Source organism: Pseudophryne corroboree, chromosome 9 (assembly GCF_028390025.1).
Source record: "Pseudophryne corroboree isolate aPseCor3 chromosome 9, aPseCor3.hap2, whole genome shotgun sequence".
NCBI lineage: Eukaryota > Metazoa > Chordata > Amphibia > Anura > Myobatrachidae > Pseudophryne > Pseudophryne corroboree.
This window is the reverse complement of record NC_086452.1, coordinates 178,583,333-178,600,827: the sequence shown is the minus strand read 5'-3', so window position 1 is coordinate 178,600,827 and position 17,495 is coordinate 178,583,333. Positions and strand designations below refer to the sequence as shown.

Sequence of the window (17,495 nt, the reverse complement as noted above, 5' to 3'; positions counted from 1 at the left end):
CCTGTACGCCGAAAGTGTCCCGCAATTCTTCTGGCCACCGACAGCATCTCTTGCACGCTCAAAAAAAAAAGAAAAAACAGACAGCGCTAATAGATTTCTTTAATAAAATGTTTTTATTCATTAATTTTATCTAGATTTTTCTTTAGCTAAAATAGCCCTTTTCACCTACCTATAAATCTGATTCCACATATCACTTGTATATATTAAAATTCAAGCCAATAAAACAATAATACATCAATAATATATAATATAATACAATAGCTCTGCTCTGTATACTTGATTTTTCAATCCACCACTGAGACAATTGGATACAAATGCAACAAAATGTTTCCTTCCAATGCTGTAGAGGTCTCCAGCCTCTAAGTTGATATTAGATTGCTCATTCAGCTTAGGATGGAAGCTTTTTTTTCGGATTGTTGCTATATTAAATAACAGCTGTTACAATTCCTTATTTATTGGTCAGGATGTATAATTAAGTTCCCAGATCCACACTCTACTGACCACAACACTTAGAACTTCCAGATGAATTAGTATATGATTTTGATAGCTGTTCCTTTTTATTTTGAAAGTGTCGCTGATTTAATGCACATCAGTAGTGGGTTGGTTGTTCATAAATTGATCTATATGGAAATAAACATGCTTTCCTCAAGACAATAAAAATTCATGCAGCTCAGCTGGTATTCAGAACTGGTTCAATATATGGCAGCAGCCAATTAATTGTTTATAGATTGACATGCAAAGATATATGCAATTGCTTTTGCTTATAGCAATAATAAAAGTTCAGCTGATATTTTAAAACATGGCCATGTTATATATTACCACTTTCCTCCTGGGTCAAAATTCTTTACTCACTCCCGGCTCTGGTGCTCGGATACCTTTTCATGAGCCTTATCCGGAGATCCTTTAGAATTCTTCCCAGCGTGTTGAGGTAGACTCGTGGTATGCTGATCATAGGTGGGTAAAAACAATGAGACGCGTTTCTCCGCCTGTAAACGCTCGGCGGCTTCCTCAGTCGGACTGAGGAAGCCGCCGAGCGTTTACAGGCGGAGAAACGCGTCTCATTGTTTTTACCCACCTATGATCAGCTTACCACGAGTCTACCTCAACACGCTGGGAAGAATTCTAAAGGATCTCCGGATAAGGCTCATGAAAAGGTATCCGAGCACCAGAGCCGGGAGTGAGTAAAGAATTTTGACCCAGGAGGAAAGTGGTAATATATAACATGGCCATGTTTTAAAATATCAGCTGAACTTTTATTATTGCTATAAGCAAAAGCAATTGCATATATCTTTGCATGTCAATCTATAAACAATTAATTGGCTGCTGCCATATATTGAACCAGTTCTGAATACCAGCTGAGCTGCATGAATTTTTATTGTCTTGAGGAAAGCATGTTTATTTCCATATAGATCAATTTATGAACAACTAACCCACTACTGATGTGCATTAAATCAGCGGCACTTTCAAAATAAAAAGGAGCAGCTATCAAAATCATATACTAATTCATCTGGAAGTTCTAAGTGTTGTGGTCAGTAGAGTGTGGATCTGGGAACTTAATTATACATCCTGACCAATAAATAAGGAATTGTAACAGCTGTTATTTAATATAGCAACAATCCGAAAAAAAAAGCTTCCATCCTAAGCTGAATGAGCAATCTAATATCAACTTAGAGGCTGGAGACCTCTACAGCATTGGAAGGAAACATTTTGTTGCATTTGTATCCAATTGTCTCAGTGGTGGATTGAAAAATCAAGTATACAGAGCAGAGCTATTGTATTATATTATATATTATTGATGTATTATTGTTTTATTGGCTTGAATTTTAATATATACAAGTGATATGTGGAATCAGATTTATAGGTAGGTGAAAAGGGCTATTTTAGCTAAAGAAAAATCTAGATAAAATTAATGAATAAAAACATTTTATTAAAGAAATCTATTAGCGCTGTCTGTTTTTTCTTTTTTTTTTTGAGCATATTGCACTGAGGGGGTAGAGAAGTCCCCCTATCTACAGTGAGCTGCTTGCAGATTTCTTTGATTACTCGTTTGATTGATCCTTTGGAAACGGTATAGCATAAACATACGTATTAATTATTAATTGTCAACTAGCGCTAAGGGGCCACTTTATTGTGTCTTTTGTCTGTTATCTCTTGCACGCCCCTGTCGTTGTTTAAATAATTCTGCACCACCAAATTCAAGGTATGTGCAAAACATGGGACGTGCTGGAATTTGCCCAGATATAATGCACGCACAATAGCTGAACTACTAGTATGAAGAAGATAGAAAAAAAAAACCCACCACAGGTAGGTATACAATTATGGACGAGCACTGACGACACAGAGGTAGCTACAGCCGTGGACTACCGTACTGTGTCTGCTAGTATAGAGATGATGATGATGATATAAAAAATATATATATATATCACTACTGCAGGTATATATAATATAATGACGGACCTGCTGGACACTGTCAGCAGACTCCTAAACTACTAGTATGAAGAAGATAGAAAAAAAACCCCCACCACAGGTAGGTATACAATTATGGACGAGCACTGACGACACAGAGGTAGCTACAGCCGTGGACTACCGTACTGTGTCTGCTAGTATTGAGATGATAATGATATAAAAAAATATATATATATCACTACTGCAGGTATATATAATATAATGACGGACCTGCTGGACACTGTCAGCAGACTGCTGAACTACTATTATGAAGAAGATTGAAAAAAAAAACCCACCACAGGTAGGTATACAATTATGGACGAGCACTGACGACACAGAGGTAGCTACAGCCATGGACTACCGTACTGTGTCTGCTAATATAGAGATGATAATGATATAAAATATATATATATATCACTACTGCAGGTATATATAATATAATGACGGACCTGCTGGACACTGTCAGCAGACTCCTAAACTACTAGTATGAAGAAGATAGAAAAAAAAACCCACCACAGGTAGGTATACAATTATGGACGAGCACTGACGACACAGAGGTAGCTACAGCCGTGGACTACCGTACTGTGTCTGCTAGTATAGATATGATAATGATATAAAAAATATATATATCACTACTGCAGGTATATATAATATAATGACGGACCTGCTGGACACTGTCAGCAGACTGCTGAACTACTATTATGAAGAAGATAGAAAAAAAAACCCCACCACAGGTAGGTATACAATTATGGACGAGCACTGACGACACAGAGGTAGCTACAGCCGTGGACTACCGTACTGTGTCTGCTAGTATAGAGATGATAATGATATAAAAAATATATATATATCACTACTGCAGGTATATATAATATAATGACGGACCTGCTGGACACTGTCAGCAGACTGCTGAACTACTATTATGAAGAAGATTGAAAAAAAAAAACCCACCACAGGTAGGTATACAATTATGGACGAGCACTGACGACACAGAGGTAGCTACAGCCGTGGACTACCGTACTGTGTCTGCTAGTATAGAGATGATAATGATATAAAAAATATATATATATCACTACTGCAGGTATATATAATATAATGACGGACCTGCTGGACACTGTCAGCAAACTCCTAAACTACTAGTATGAAGAAGATAGAAAAAAAAAACCCACCACAGGTAGGTATACAATTATGGACGAGCACTGACGACACAGAGATAGCCACAGCTGTGGACTACCGTACTGCGTCTGCTAATATAGAGATCATAAAGATGATAGAGATGAACAAAAAAAATATAACACTACTGCAGGTAAATATTTATATAATATAATGAATGACGGACCTGCTGGACACTGTCAGCAGAATGCGTTTATAGAATAAAAAAAAAACACCACAGGAGTGTTTGTTTAACTTTTTCAGGCAGACAATATACTGGTGGTCAGTGGTCACATTGGCAGCAAAAGTGTGCACTGTACTCCTGCTATAACTGCTCCCCAGTCTCCCCCACAATTAAGCTGTGTGAGCACTGGCAGTGAGCACTCAGCACAGTCAGATATACATACATAGATGATATATCATATTATCATGCAGCACACTGAGGCTGAGCACAGATATGGTATGTGACTGTGTATCGTTTATTTTCAGGCAGAGAACGGATTAAAATTAAACTGGTGGTCACACTATCAGCAAAACTCTGCTGCACTGTACTGAGTACTCCTCCTAATGCTCCCCAAAATTAGTAAATCAATCAACTCAAGTGTCTCTAATCTAAACGGAGAGGACGCCAGCCACGTCCTCTCCCTATCAATCTCAATGCACGTGTGGAAATGGCGGCGACGCGCGGCTCCTTATATAGAATCCGAGTCTCGCGAGAATCCGACAGCGGGATGATGACGTTCGGGCGCGCTCGGGTTAACCGAGCAAGGCGGGAGGATCCGAGCCTGCTCGGACCCGTGGAAAAAAAGCTGAAGTTCGGGCGGGTTCGGATTCAGAGGAACTGAAACCGCTCATCTCTAATAAATACTAGAGATGAGCGGGTTCGGTTTCTTTGAATCCGAACCCGCACGAACTTCACTTTTTTTTCCACGGGTCCGAGCGACTCGGATCTTCCCGCCTTGCTCGGTTAACCCGAGCGCGCCCGAACGTCATCATGACGCTGTCGGATTCTCGCGAGGCTCGGATTCTATCGCGAGACTCGGATTCTATATAAGGAGCCGCGCGTCGCCGCCATTTTCACTCGTGCATTGAGATTGATAGGGAGAGGACGTGTCTGGCGTCCTCTCCATTAGAATAGAGATAGATAGATTAGATAGAGAGAGATTGTGCAGAGTCGCAGACAGAGTTAGTTTACCACAGTCAGTGACCAGTGCAGCAGCTAGTTAACTTTTATTTAATATAATATATCCGTTCACTTCTCTCTGCTATATCCGTTCTCTGCCTGAAAAAAAAAACGATACACAGCACAGTCAGTCACACAGTGTGACTCAGTCTGTGTGCACTCAGCTCAGCCCAGTGTGCTGCACAGTCATCAATGTATAAATTAAAAGCTTATAATTAATTGTGGGGGAGACTGGGGAGCACTGCAGGTTGTTAGCAGGAGCCAGGAGTACAATTATATTAATTAACAGTGCACACTTTTGCTGCAGGAGTGGTGACCAGTGCCTGACCACCAGTATAGTATTGTTGTATACTACTAATATCTCTTTAAATATCAACCAGTCTATATTAGCAGCAGACACAGTACAGTGCGGTAGTTCACGGCTGTGGCTACCTCTGTGTCGGCACACGGCAGGCAGTCCGTCCGACCAGAATTGTATTATTTATTATTATATACCTACCACCTAACCGTGGTTTTTTTTTCATTCTTTATACCGTCATAGTGTCATCCTAATTGTTACGAGTATACTACTATCTCTTTATCAACCAGTGTACAGTGCGGTAGTTCACGGCTGTGGCTACCTCTGTGTCGGCACACGGCAGGCAGTCCGTCCGACCAGAATTGTATTATTTATTATTATATACCTACCACCTAACCGTGGTTTTTTTTTCATTCTTTATACCGTCATAGTGTCATCCTAATTGTTACGAGTATACTACTATCTCTTTATCAACCAGTGTACAGTGCGGTAGTTCACGGCTGTGGCTACCTCTGTGTCGGCACACGGCAGGCAGTCCGTCCGACCAGAATTGTATTATTTATTATTATATACCTACCACCTAACCGTGGTTTTTTTTTCATTCTTTATACCGTCATAGTGTCATCCTAATTGTTACGAGTATACTACTATCTCTTTATCAACCAGTGTACAGTGCGGTAGTTCACGGCTGTGGCTACCTCTGTGTCGGCACACGGCAGGCAGTCCGTCCGACCAGAATTGTATTATTTATTATTATATACCTACCACCTAACCGTGGTTTTTTTTTCATTCTTTATACCGTCATAGTGTCATCCTAATTGTTACGAGTATACTACTATCTCTTTATCAACCAGTGTACAGTGCGGTAGTTCACGGCTGTGGCTACCTCTGTGTCGGCACACGGCAGGCAGTCCGTCCGACCAGAATTGTATTATTTATTATTATATACCTACCACCTAACCGTGGTTTTTTTTTCATTCTTTATACCGTCATAGTGTCATCCTAATTGTTACGAGTATACTACTATCTCTTTATCAACCAGTGTACAGTGCGGTAGTTCACGGCTGTGGCTACCTCTGTGTCGGCACACGGCAGGCAGTCCGTCCGACCAGAATTGTATTATTTATTATTATATACCTACCACCTAACCGTGGTTTTTTTTTCATTCTTTATACCGTCATAGTGTCATCCTAATTGTTACGAGTATACTACTATCTCTTTATCAACCAGTGTACAGTGCGGTAGTTCACGGCTGTGGCTACCTCTGTGTCGGCACACGGCAGGCAGTCCGTCCGACCAGAATTGTATTATTTATTATTATATACCTACCACCTAACCGTGGTTTTTTTTTCATTCTTTATACCGTCATAGTGTCATCCTAATTGTTACGAGTATACTACTATCTCTTTATCAACCAGTGTACAGTGCGGTAGTTCACGGCTGTGGCTACCTCTGTGTCGGCAGTCGGCAGGCAGTCCGTCCATCCATAATTGTATTATTATTATAATATATACCACCTAACCGTGGTTTTTTTTTCATTCTTTATACCGTCATAGTGTCATACTAGTTGTTACGAGTATACTACTATCTCTTTATCAACCAGTGTACAGTGCGGTAGTTCACGGCTGTGGCTACCTCTGTGTCGGCAGTCGGCAGGCAGTCCGTCCATCCATAATTGTATTATTATTATAATATATACCACCTAACCGTGGTTTTTTTTTCATTCTTTATACCGTCGTCATAGTGTCATACTAGTTGTTACGAGTATACTACTATCTCTTTATCAACCAGTGTACAGTGCGGTAGTTCACGGCTGTGGCTACCTCTGTGTCGGCAGTCGGCAGGCAGTCCGTCCATCCATAATTGTATTATTATTATAATATATACCACCTAACCGTGGTTTTTTTTTCATTCTTTATACCGTCGTCATAGTGTCATACTAGTTGTTACGAGTATACTACTATCTCTTTATCAACCAGTGTACAGTGCGGTAGTTCACGGCTGTGGCTACCTCTGTGTCGGCAGTCGGCAGGCAGTCCGTCCATCCATAATTGTATTATTATTATAATATATACCACCTAACCGTGGTTTTTTTTTCATTCTTTATACCGTCGTCATAGTGTCATACTAGTTGTTACGAGTATACTACTATCTCTTTATCAACCAGTGTACAGTGCGGTAGTTCACGGCTGTGGCTACCTCTGTGTCGGCAGTCGGCAGGCAGTCCGTCCATCCATAATTGTATTATTATTATAATATATACCACCTAACCGTGGTTTTTTTTTCATTCTTTATACCGTCGTCATAGTGTCATACCAGTTGTTACGAGTATACTACTATCTCTTTATCAACCAGTGTACAGTGCGGTAGTTCACGGCTGTGGCTACCTCTGTGTCGGCAGTCGGCAGGCAGTCCGTCCATCCATAATTGTATTATTATTATAATATATACCACCTAACCGTGGTTTTTTTTTCATTCTTTATACCGTCGTCATAGTGTCATACTAGTTGTTACGAGTATACTACTATCTCTTTATCAACCAGTGTACAGTGCGGTAGTTCACGGCTGTGGCTACCTCTGTGTCGGCAGTCGGCAGGCAGTCCGTCCATCCATAATTGTATTATTATTATAATATATACCACCTAACCGTGGTTTTTTTTTCATTCTTTATACCGTCGTCATAGTGTCATACTAGTTGTTACGAGTATACTACTATCTCTTTATCAACCAGTGTACAGTGCGGTAGTTCACGGCTGTGGCTACCTCTGTGTCGGCAGTCGGCAGGCAGTCCGTCCATCCATAATTGTATTATTATTATAATATATACCACCTAACCGTGGTTTTTTTTTCATTCTTTATACCGTCGTCATAGTGTCATACTAGTTGTTACGAGTATACTACTATCTCTTTATCAACCAGTGTACAGTGCGGTAGTTCACGGCTGTGGCTACCTCTGTGTCGGCAGTCGGCAGGCAGTCCGTCCATCCATAATTGTATTATTATTATAATATATACCACCTAACCGTGGTTTTTTTATACCACCTAACCGTGGCAGTCCGTCCATAATTGTATACTAGTATCCAATCCATCCATCTCCATTGTTTACCTGAGGTGCCTTTTAGTTCTGCCTATAAAATATGGAGAACAAAAAAGTTGAGGTTCCAAAATTAGGGAAAGATCAAGATCCACTTCCACCTCGTGCTGAAGCTGCTGCCACTAGTCATGGCCGAGACGATGAAATGCCAGCAACGTCGTCTGCCAAGGCCGATGCCCAATGTCATAGTACAGAGCATGTCAAATCCAAAACACCAAATATCAGAAAAAAAAGGACTCCAAAACCTAAAATAAAATTGTCGGAGGAGAAGCGTAAACTTGCCAATATGCCATTTACCACACGGAGTGGCAAGGAACGGCTGAGGCCCTGGCCTATGTTCATGGCTAGTGGTTCAGCTTCACATGAGGATGGAAGCACTCAGCCTCTCGCTAGAAAACTGAAAAGACTCAAGCTGGCAAAAGCACCGCAAAGAACTGTGCGTTCTTTGAAATCCCAAATCCACAAGGAGAGTCCAATTGTGTCGTTTGCGATGCCTGACCTTCCCAACACTGGACGTGAAGAGCATGCGCCTTCCACTATTTGCATGCCCCCTGCAAGTGCTGGAAGGAGCACCCGCAGTCCAGTTCCTGATAGTCAGATTGAAGATGTCAGTGTTGAAGTACACCAGGATGAGGAGGATATGGGTGTTGCTGGCGCTGGGGAGGAAATTGACCAGGAGGATTCTGATGGTGAGGTGGTTTGTTTAAGTCAGGCACCCGGGGAGACACCTGTTGTCCGTGGGAGGAATATGGCCGTTGACATGCCAGGTGAAAATACCAAAAAAATCAGCTCTTCGGTGTGGAGGTATTTCACCAGAAATGCGGACAACAGGTGTCAAGCCGTGTGTTCCCTTTGTCAAGCTGTAATAAGTAGGGGTAAGGACGTTAACCACCTCGGAACATCCTCCCTTATACGTCACCTGCAGCGCATTCATAATAAGTCAGTGACAAGTTCAAAAACTTTGGGTGACAGCGGAAGCAGTCCACTGACCAGTAAATCCCTTCCTCTTGTAACCAAGCTCACGCAAACCACCCCACCAACTCCCTCAGTGTCAATTTCCTCCTTCCCCAGGAATGCCAATAGTCCTGCAGGCCATGTCACTGGCAAGTCTGACGAGTCCTCTCCTGCCTGGGATTCCTCCGATGCATCCTTGCGTGTAACGCCTACTGCTGCTGGCGCTGCTGTTGTTGCCGCTGGGAGTCGATGGTCATCCCAGAGGGGAAGTCGTAAGCCCACTTGTACTACTTCCAGTAAGCAATTGACTGTTCAACAGTCCTTTGCGAGGAAGATGAAATATCACAGCAGTCATCCTACTGCAAAGCGGATAACTGAGGCCTTGGCATCCTGGGTGGTGAGAAACGTGGTTCCGGTATCCATCATTACTGCAGAGCCAACTAGAGACTTGTTGGAGGTACTGTGTCCCCGGTACCAAATACCATCTAGGTTCCATTTCTCTAGGCAGGCGATACCGAAAATGTACACAGACCTCAGAAAAAGAGTCACCAGTGTCCTAAAAAATGCAGCTGTACCCAATGTCCACTTAACCACGGACATGTGGACAAGTGGAGCAGGGCAGGGTCAGGACTATATGACTGTGACAGCCCACTGGGTAGATGTATGGACTCCCGCCGCAAGAACAGCAGCGGCGGCACCAGTAGCAGCATCTCGCAAACGCCAACTCTTTCCTAGGCAGGCTACGCTTTGTATCACCGCTTTCCAGAATACGCACACAGCTGAAAACCTCTTACGGCAACTGAGGAAGATCATCGCGGAATGGCTTACCCCAATTGGACTCTCCTGTGGATTTGTGGCATCGGACAACGCCAGCAATATTGTGTGTGCATTAAATCTGGGCCAATTCCAGCACGTCCCATGTTTTGCACATACCTTGAATTTGGTGGTGCAGAATTTTTTAAAAAACGACAGGGGCGTGCAAGAGATGCTGTCGGTGGCCAGAAGAATTGCGGGACACTTTCGGCGTACAGGCACCACGTACAGAAAACTGGAGCACCACCAAAAACTACTGAACCTGCCCTGCCATCATCTGAAGCAAGAAGTGGTAACGAGGTGGAATTCAACCCTCTATATGCTTCAGAGGTTGGAGGAGCAGCAAAAGGCCATTCAAGCCTATACAATTGAGCACGATATAGTAGGTGGAATGCACCTGTCTCAAGTGCAGTGGAGAATGATTTCAACGTTGTGCAAGGTTCTGATGCCCTTTGAACTTGCCACACGTGAAGTCAGTTCAGACACTGCCAGCCTGAGTCAGGTCATTCCCCTCATCAGGCTTTTGCAGAAGAAGCTGGAGGCATTGAAGAAGGAGCTAACACGGAGCGATTCCGCTAGGCATGTGGGACTTGTGGATGCAGCCCTTAATTCGCTTAACAAGGATTCACGGGTGGTCAATCTGTTGAAATCAGAGCACTACATTTTGGCCACCGTGCTCGATCCTAGATTTAAAGCCTACCTTGGATCTCTCTTTCCGGCAGACACAGGTCTGCTGGGGTTGAAAGACCTGCTGGTGACAAAATTGTCAAGTCAAGCGGAACGCGACCTGTCAACATCTCCTCCTTCACATTCTCCCGCAACTGGGGGTGCGAGGAAAAGGCTCAGAATTCCGAGCCCACCCGCTGGCGGTGATGCAGGGCAGTCTGGAGCGACTGCTGATGCTGACATCTGGTCCGGACTGAAGGACCTGACAACGATTACGGACATGTCGTCTACTGTCACTGCATATGATTCTCTCAACATTGATAGAATGGTGGAGGATTATATGAGTGACCGCATCCAAGTAGGCACGTCACACAGTCCGTACTTATACTGGCAGGAAAAAGAGGCAATTTGGAGGCCCTTGCACAAACTGGCTTTATTCTACCTAAGTTGCCCTCCCACAAGTGTGTACTCCGAAAGAGTGTTTAGTGCCGCCGCTCACCTTGTCAGCAATCGGCGTACGAGGTTACATCCAGAAAATGTGGAGAAGATGATGTTCATTAAAATGAATTATAATCAATTCCTCCGCGGAGACATTGACCAGCAGCAATTGCCTCCACAAAGTACACAGGGAGCTGAGATGGTGGATTCCAGTGGGGACGAATTGATAATCTGTGAGGAGGGGGATGTACACGGTGATATATCGGAGGGTGAAGATGAGGTGGACATCTTGCCTCTGTAGAGCCAGTTTGTGCAAGGAGAGATTAATTGCTTCTTTTTTGGGGGGGGTCCAAACCAACCCGTCATATCAGTCACAGTCGTGTGGCAGACCCTGTCACTGAAATGATGGGTTGGTTAAAGTGTGCATGTCCTGTTTTGTTTATACAACATAAGGGTGGGTGGGAGGGCCCAAGGATAATTCCATCTTGCACCTCTTTTTTCTTTTCTTTTTCTTTGCATCATGTGCTGATTGGGGAGGGTTTTTTGGAAGGGACATCCTGCGTGACACTGCAGTGCCACTCCTAGATGGGCCCGGTGTTTGTGTCGGCCACTAGGGTCGCTAATCTTACTCACACAGCTACCTCATTGCGCCTCTTTTTTTCTTTGCGTCATGTGCTGTTTGGGGAGGGTTTTTTGGAAGGGACATCCTGCGTGACACTGCAGTGCCACTCCTAGATGTGCCCGGTGTTTGTGTCGGCCACTAGGGTCGCTAATCTTACTCACACAGTCAGCTACCTCATTGCGCCTCTTTTTTTCTTTGCGTCATGTGCTGTTTGGGGAGGGTTTTTTGGAAGGGCCATCCTGCGTGACACTGCAGTGCCACTCCTAGATGGGCCCGGTGTTTGTGTCGGCCACTAGGGTCGCTTATCTTACTCACACAGCGACCTCGGTGCAAATTTTAGGACTAAAAATAATATTGTGAGGTGTGATGTGTTCAGAATAGGCTGAAAATGAGTGTAAATTATGTTTTTTGAGGTTAATAATACTTTGGGATCAAAATTACCCCCAAATTCTATGATTTAAGCTGTTTTTTAGGGTTTTTTTAAAAAAACACCCGAATCCAAAACACACCCGAATCCGACAAAAAAAATTCGGTGAGGTTTTGCCAAAACGCGGTCGAACCCAAAACACGGCCGCGGAACCGAACCCAAAACCAAAACACAAAACCCGAAAAATTTCCGGCGCTCATCTCTAGTAAATACACATCTCCGTGCACAGGCGACGTCGGAGCGTCCCTTACGCAACCTGGGGGGATGCGTACGCACGGGGGAGTCGGTGCACGAGCAGCGGGCACGTGCATTGGGGTTAGTACAAGGCAATAGTGAATCATGATATTTTTCGACTTTGACAAGGCCCTACACACTGGCCGATTTGTTTGAAAGATATGAACGATCTCGTTTATAAATGAAGAGAACTCGTTCATATCTTTCAGTGTGGAAGCTCCAGCGATGAACGATGCACGGCCCCGCGCTCGTTCATCGCTGGTCCCCCATCGGCTGTGCATGCAGGCCAATATAGACGAGATCGTCCATATTTGCCTGCACTTCAATGGAGCCGCGTGACGGGGGGGGGGGGGGGGGAGTGAAGAAACTTCACTCCCCCCATCACTGCCCCCCCGCCGCCAAGTCGCTCCTCGGCCGAATCCGCCATCGGGCAGCTCGGAGGCGGATCGGCCAGTGTGTAGGGCCCTTTAGGATTCCAAAATAATGCTGATTGTGGGTTCTGTATTTTTAAATGTTCAGGAGTAATTATTTTAGACACATGGGTATTTTAGAATGTTCCAGTTTCATCAGCACAAAAACAGTGTCTGTCAGACGGCACAACATAGTAACGAATGGAGGAAGATGATTAAGCCTTGGTGACGTAATCGTTAAGTCACAGGATGTAGTGCTTTTCTGGTTGGAAAACTGCTGCACTCACTCACTCACTCATATTGTCTGGCCTTAATTGTAGCTAAAATAGTCCATCACACACACATTAATAACCTCTGCGTTTTGTTACCTTTAACTTGGCTGTATTAACAGTACAGAATTTTTTTTTTTATTCATACAAGAAACAAATAACATACTTACACCAGCAAAAATTATTGTTATACTGGGATTTGTATAATAGAGACGTATATTATATATGTTATGTTTATCTTTAATTCTGTCAAGTGTTCTATCTGTCCTCTACTTCTTGAGACAGTAGACCTGTTTATTTTAAGGGTGATTTCACTTGCATCACTTGCATCACATTTTGCCAGTGGAAAGCCAGGCCTCAGGCAGTATCCAATTAGCTTTGGTAATTTTACCACAGCTAGTGGATTAGCTGGGGACTATACAATCAACCCAGATACCTGACATTTATAGGGGATTATGCATAATCCACAATAACTAGCCCTCAGAACCATGATAACACATGGGTCCAGGATCCCATGTGTAACTGCCCAAAAACTGGTAATTTTTTGGCCGATAAACAGGCTGTAATTGCATATCTCGATAATGACTATCAGGTTAAAATTGTGATAATAGCCCATTTTTTGGTTGGGTATTTTTAGTTCTTGTCCAGAATAGTAGCACCTGTAATGGAGTACCCACTTATGACTGTCATATCAACCTTTATAAACAAACTAAGGTCAACACAAAATGTCAACAGGTTCAAAATGCCGCCTGCTCTTAGCAGCAGTGGCTGGATTTTATTTTGTTCATGTTGAAATTTTGACTATCAACCTTATGACCCTGTGGATATTGACTATATCCTATTAAATTGGACTTCATAGGGCATGTTATTACATAAAACTTATCATAGCTATACACTTTGCTAAGTATCCCCCTATGATTCCAATGCCAGACATTAGCAGACTTCATTAATGATGTAAGTGCTGGGTATAGGAACATTCTATGACTCTTCTTCCACCCATTCATGGTGTAGAGCAGGCATTCCCAACCGCGGTCCACAAGGCACACCAACAGTACAGGTTTTAGTGATATCCAGGCTTCAGCACAAATGGTTAAATCAAAATAACTGAGGTACTAATTAAGTCACCTGTGTTCAAGCCTGGATATCACTAAAAGCAGGACTGTTAGTGTGCCTTGAGGACCGAGGTTGGGAAACACTGGTGTAGAGCATGTATTATTTGGGGTAATCCATTAAAGATAAGTTTATGCTTTCTCTCCTGCAGGACATAAATGCATACAACTCCGATGAGCCCACAGAGACTCTACCCTTTCCAATTATTGCAGATCCCAAACGGGATCTTGCTGTGCTACTAGGTATGCTGGATCCTGATGAGAAGGACAATGAAGGGATGCCAGTGACTGCACGATGTGTGGGTATCTCAGATGAGTATTTTAAAGGAGCTGATTTAATAAAAAAAAAAAATGTAAGGAATTAAATGACCAACAGATTTCTCTTCTGTATTGTCTCAGGTGTTCATTATTGGCCCAGATAAGAAAATGAAGCTGTCAATACTGTATCCAGCAACCACTGGTAGAAATTTTGATGAGATCTTGAGAGTAGTGGACTCGCTTCAATTAACCTCAAACCACAATGTTGCAACTCCTGTGGACTGGAAGGTGAGATGCCAGGGATTATGGCTAAACTGAAGAGGGCATTACTGGTTGGGAGTAATTACTCAGTTCCCAAGTACTCCGTTCGGGTGGCAGAGTTTTGCAGAACTCATAACACAACTGCGTCATTCTGCGAAACTCTGCTTCCTGAGCGAAGTACTTGGGAGGAGGAGGGGAGGCTGTAAGGGAACAAAGTGCCGTGTGCTGTTTTACGGAACGTTCACCGCAAGAAATTACAGGTGTACACTATTGGAGTTTGAATCCAATCTATAGACTTGCTGGTTACATCTATAAAGTCCTATGTGTGTTTGAGGTGAGGAAGACACTTGGATATACATCATTTTAAACTGGTCTGGTGTACCAAAGTATTCACTAGACTTGTTGAAAGCATTACCATTGCACAGGGTTCCCTTGTTTACAGCTTCAATATTTTGCAAGGTAATCCGCTGTGTACTGAATACTCCTATATTTATTTATTTTATCTAGCTTGGTGACAGAGTTATGGTCCCACCGACTGTTCCTGAGGCAGAGGCTAGCAAAATGTTTCCTTCCGGCGTCTTCACCATAGAGCTGCCTTCTGGTAAAAAATACCTGCGATATACCGCACAGCCAAAATAATGCTACATCAGAGCTCTTTCTGCTTGATGGCGAGGAAGAAATGATCCTACAGTACCTGGTTTTTGCATGCTAAATCTGATTAGTCACATATCTAGTTCTGTTACTGAGTAAGTAGAAGAATGTAATATGAACAGTGGATCCTTGAAACCTTTGGTCTTCTCAAGATTACAGCTAACTTCCTTACTGATGCTTTAAATATGACTTTAACTCTCTCATCAGATCTGTAGTTTATCTTGAGTTATTGTGCTGGCATTGGGACTGGAAGATTACCTGATGTCTGGATACTGGTAGCCATAATATACAGTAGCAATACTGCCTTTCTGAAAAAAATCAATGCATTGATACTCAAACATCCTTTACTATTTTTGCTTTGTTCCATGAACCTTTAATTTTTGAAACTTTTGGACATAATGTGGGATTATTTCTGAATAAATTTTACAAGTGGATTCAAATTGTATAGGTGTGTTCATTAGTCTGTGCTAAAAAAGAAACCAATATATGGTATGTATAAAATAACTAGTAAGAACGAAGTACTCCTTGGGATAATCCTCCTTGCACTATGTTGCCTAATACCACACGCAGAACTGTACTGAGTGACTGACAGAGCTCTTTCACTGCGGAGTAGGAGAAAGACTTCATGGACACAGCTCCTTATGGTCACAGAGTCATCAGAGCGGGTCATAAAGGTCCTCAATCTCAGTTACAACCATACTGCATGACCTAGTGGTTGCTTAAAACCATATTTGTGTGTTTGTGTGTGTGTGTGTGTGTGTGTGTGTGTGTGTGTGTGTGTGTGTATGTGTGTATATAATTAATAACAAGGGGGCACAACATAGTGCATAACCTACAACTCATACTAAAAATGGTCTGTAGAGAAACTGTTACCCTATATCTGTAAGTGTGGGCTGAGTGCCACATGGCTTTATCAGAATAGTAACACACCCGCCACTAGCTGCTATCAGAAGCTGCAGTGTGGTCGGATCACGCCAGCCACGATGTAGTGCAGGAGACACTAGGGAATAGTTAGGGCAGAGCATTGTGACCTAACATTTTGTTAGAGGGCTGGCCTTCGTGACACGAAGTCCTTTTTATCAGCAATTCTACAATAATTAGTGCAATTATACTTAAACGGGAACAAACAGTAAAACCAGAACCGCTTCCCAATAGTCACTGTTCTAGATCAAACAATTATCTATTATCACTTTAAATAATAAACTTATTTATTTTTGCTCTTCCTATTTAAAAATGGGCTTTAATAGCCACAAAAAAAGCAAATTCTGCTTCCCGACAATTTTTGTTTCTTCAAGGTACTTCATGGCAGCCATTACTTCTGGGATTCTATCCCATTCCTAAATTTAGATGGGGAGTTTTTTTTTTCAATGAATAGGGACCGCCAACTCTGGGTATATAGCACCGCTCCTCCCCTTCACCCCCACCCTCTATTAGTCATTGGAGTGTCTCCTACGACCGGTCCCTATGAAAAAACTTACTAAGGGAGGGTATATTGTAGGCTGCCATGAAGTAACTTGAAGAAACAAAATTATCAGTAAGTATAATTTGCTTTTTTTTCTTTTCTCCTACGCTACTTCATGGCAGCCATTACTTCTGGGATATACCAACGCTCAATATAGGGAGGGCAATATAAACGCACAAGAGACCTTGGGGCAGATGTGTTAACCTGGAGAAGGCATAAGGAAGTGATAAACCAGTGATATGTGCAAGGTGACAAACACAACAGCCAATCAGCTCCAATATGTAAATTAACAGTAAGGATCTGATTGGCTGGTGCCTTTATCACCTTGAACATATCACTGGTTTATCACTTCCTTATGCCGTCTACAGGTTGATACATCTGCCCCAATGTTTCAATACTGATTAGTAATAATTATTTATGCTAATGCCACATCAAGGACATGCTTCCCAAAGTGGGCGTCTACACCATCCACTGCATAATGACTAGAGAAAGTATGGATGGATGACCATGTAGCTGCTGCACATATGTCTTTCGCAGACACTCGAGCCTTCTCAGCCCAAGAAGCTGCCACAGCCCTGGTAGAGTGTGCCTTTAGTTCTTCTGGAACTCTACGACCACTTTCTTCGTAAAGAAACGTTAAGAGTTCCCTAATTCATCTGGAAATGTTTTTGTAGGTTTCTCACCCTTCTTCGCTCCTGAATGTAACACAAAAAAGATGCTTTGTCTTCCGAAACTCTTTAACGCTTTCAAAG

General features: G+C 42.7%; 1 protein-coding gene across 1 annotated transcript in view; it reads left to right on the top strand.

Annotated features, from left to right (window-relative positions):
- LOC134956861 (peroxiredoxin-6-like) overlaps positions 1-15,715 on the top strand; it is a 53,204-nt gene extending 37,489 nt beyond the window's left edge. Inside the window, exons 3-5 of the mRNA XM_063938754.1 lie at positions 14,264-14,410; positions 14,511-14,657; positions 15,138-15,715. Of these exons, the coding sequence (XP_063794824.1) occupies positions 14,264-14,410; positions 14,511-14,657; positions 15,138-15,269 (426 nt within the window). The 3' untranslated portion in view covers positions 15,270-15,715. The remainder of the gene's footprint in view (positions 1-14,263; positions 14,411-14,510; positions 14,658-15,137) is intronic.
- The last annotated feature ends 1,780 nt before the right edge of the window (positions 15,716-17,495 follow it).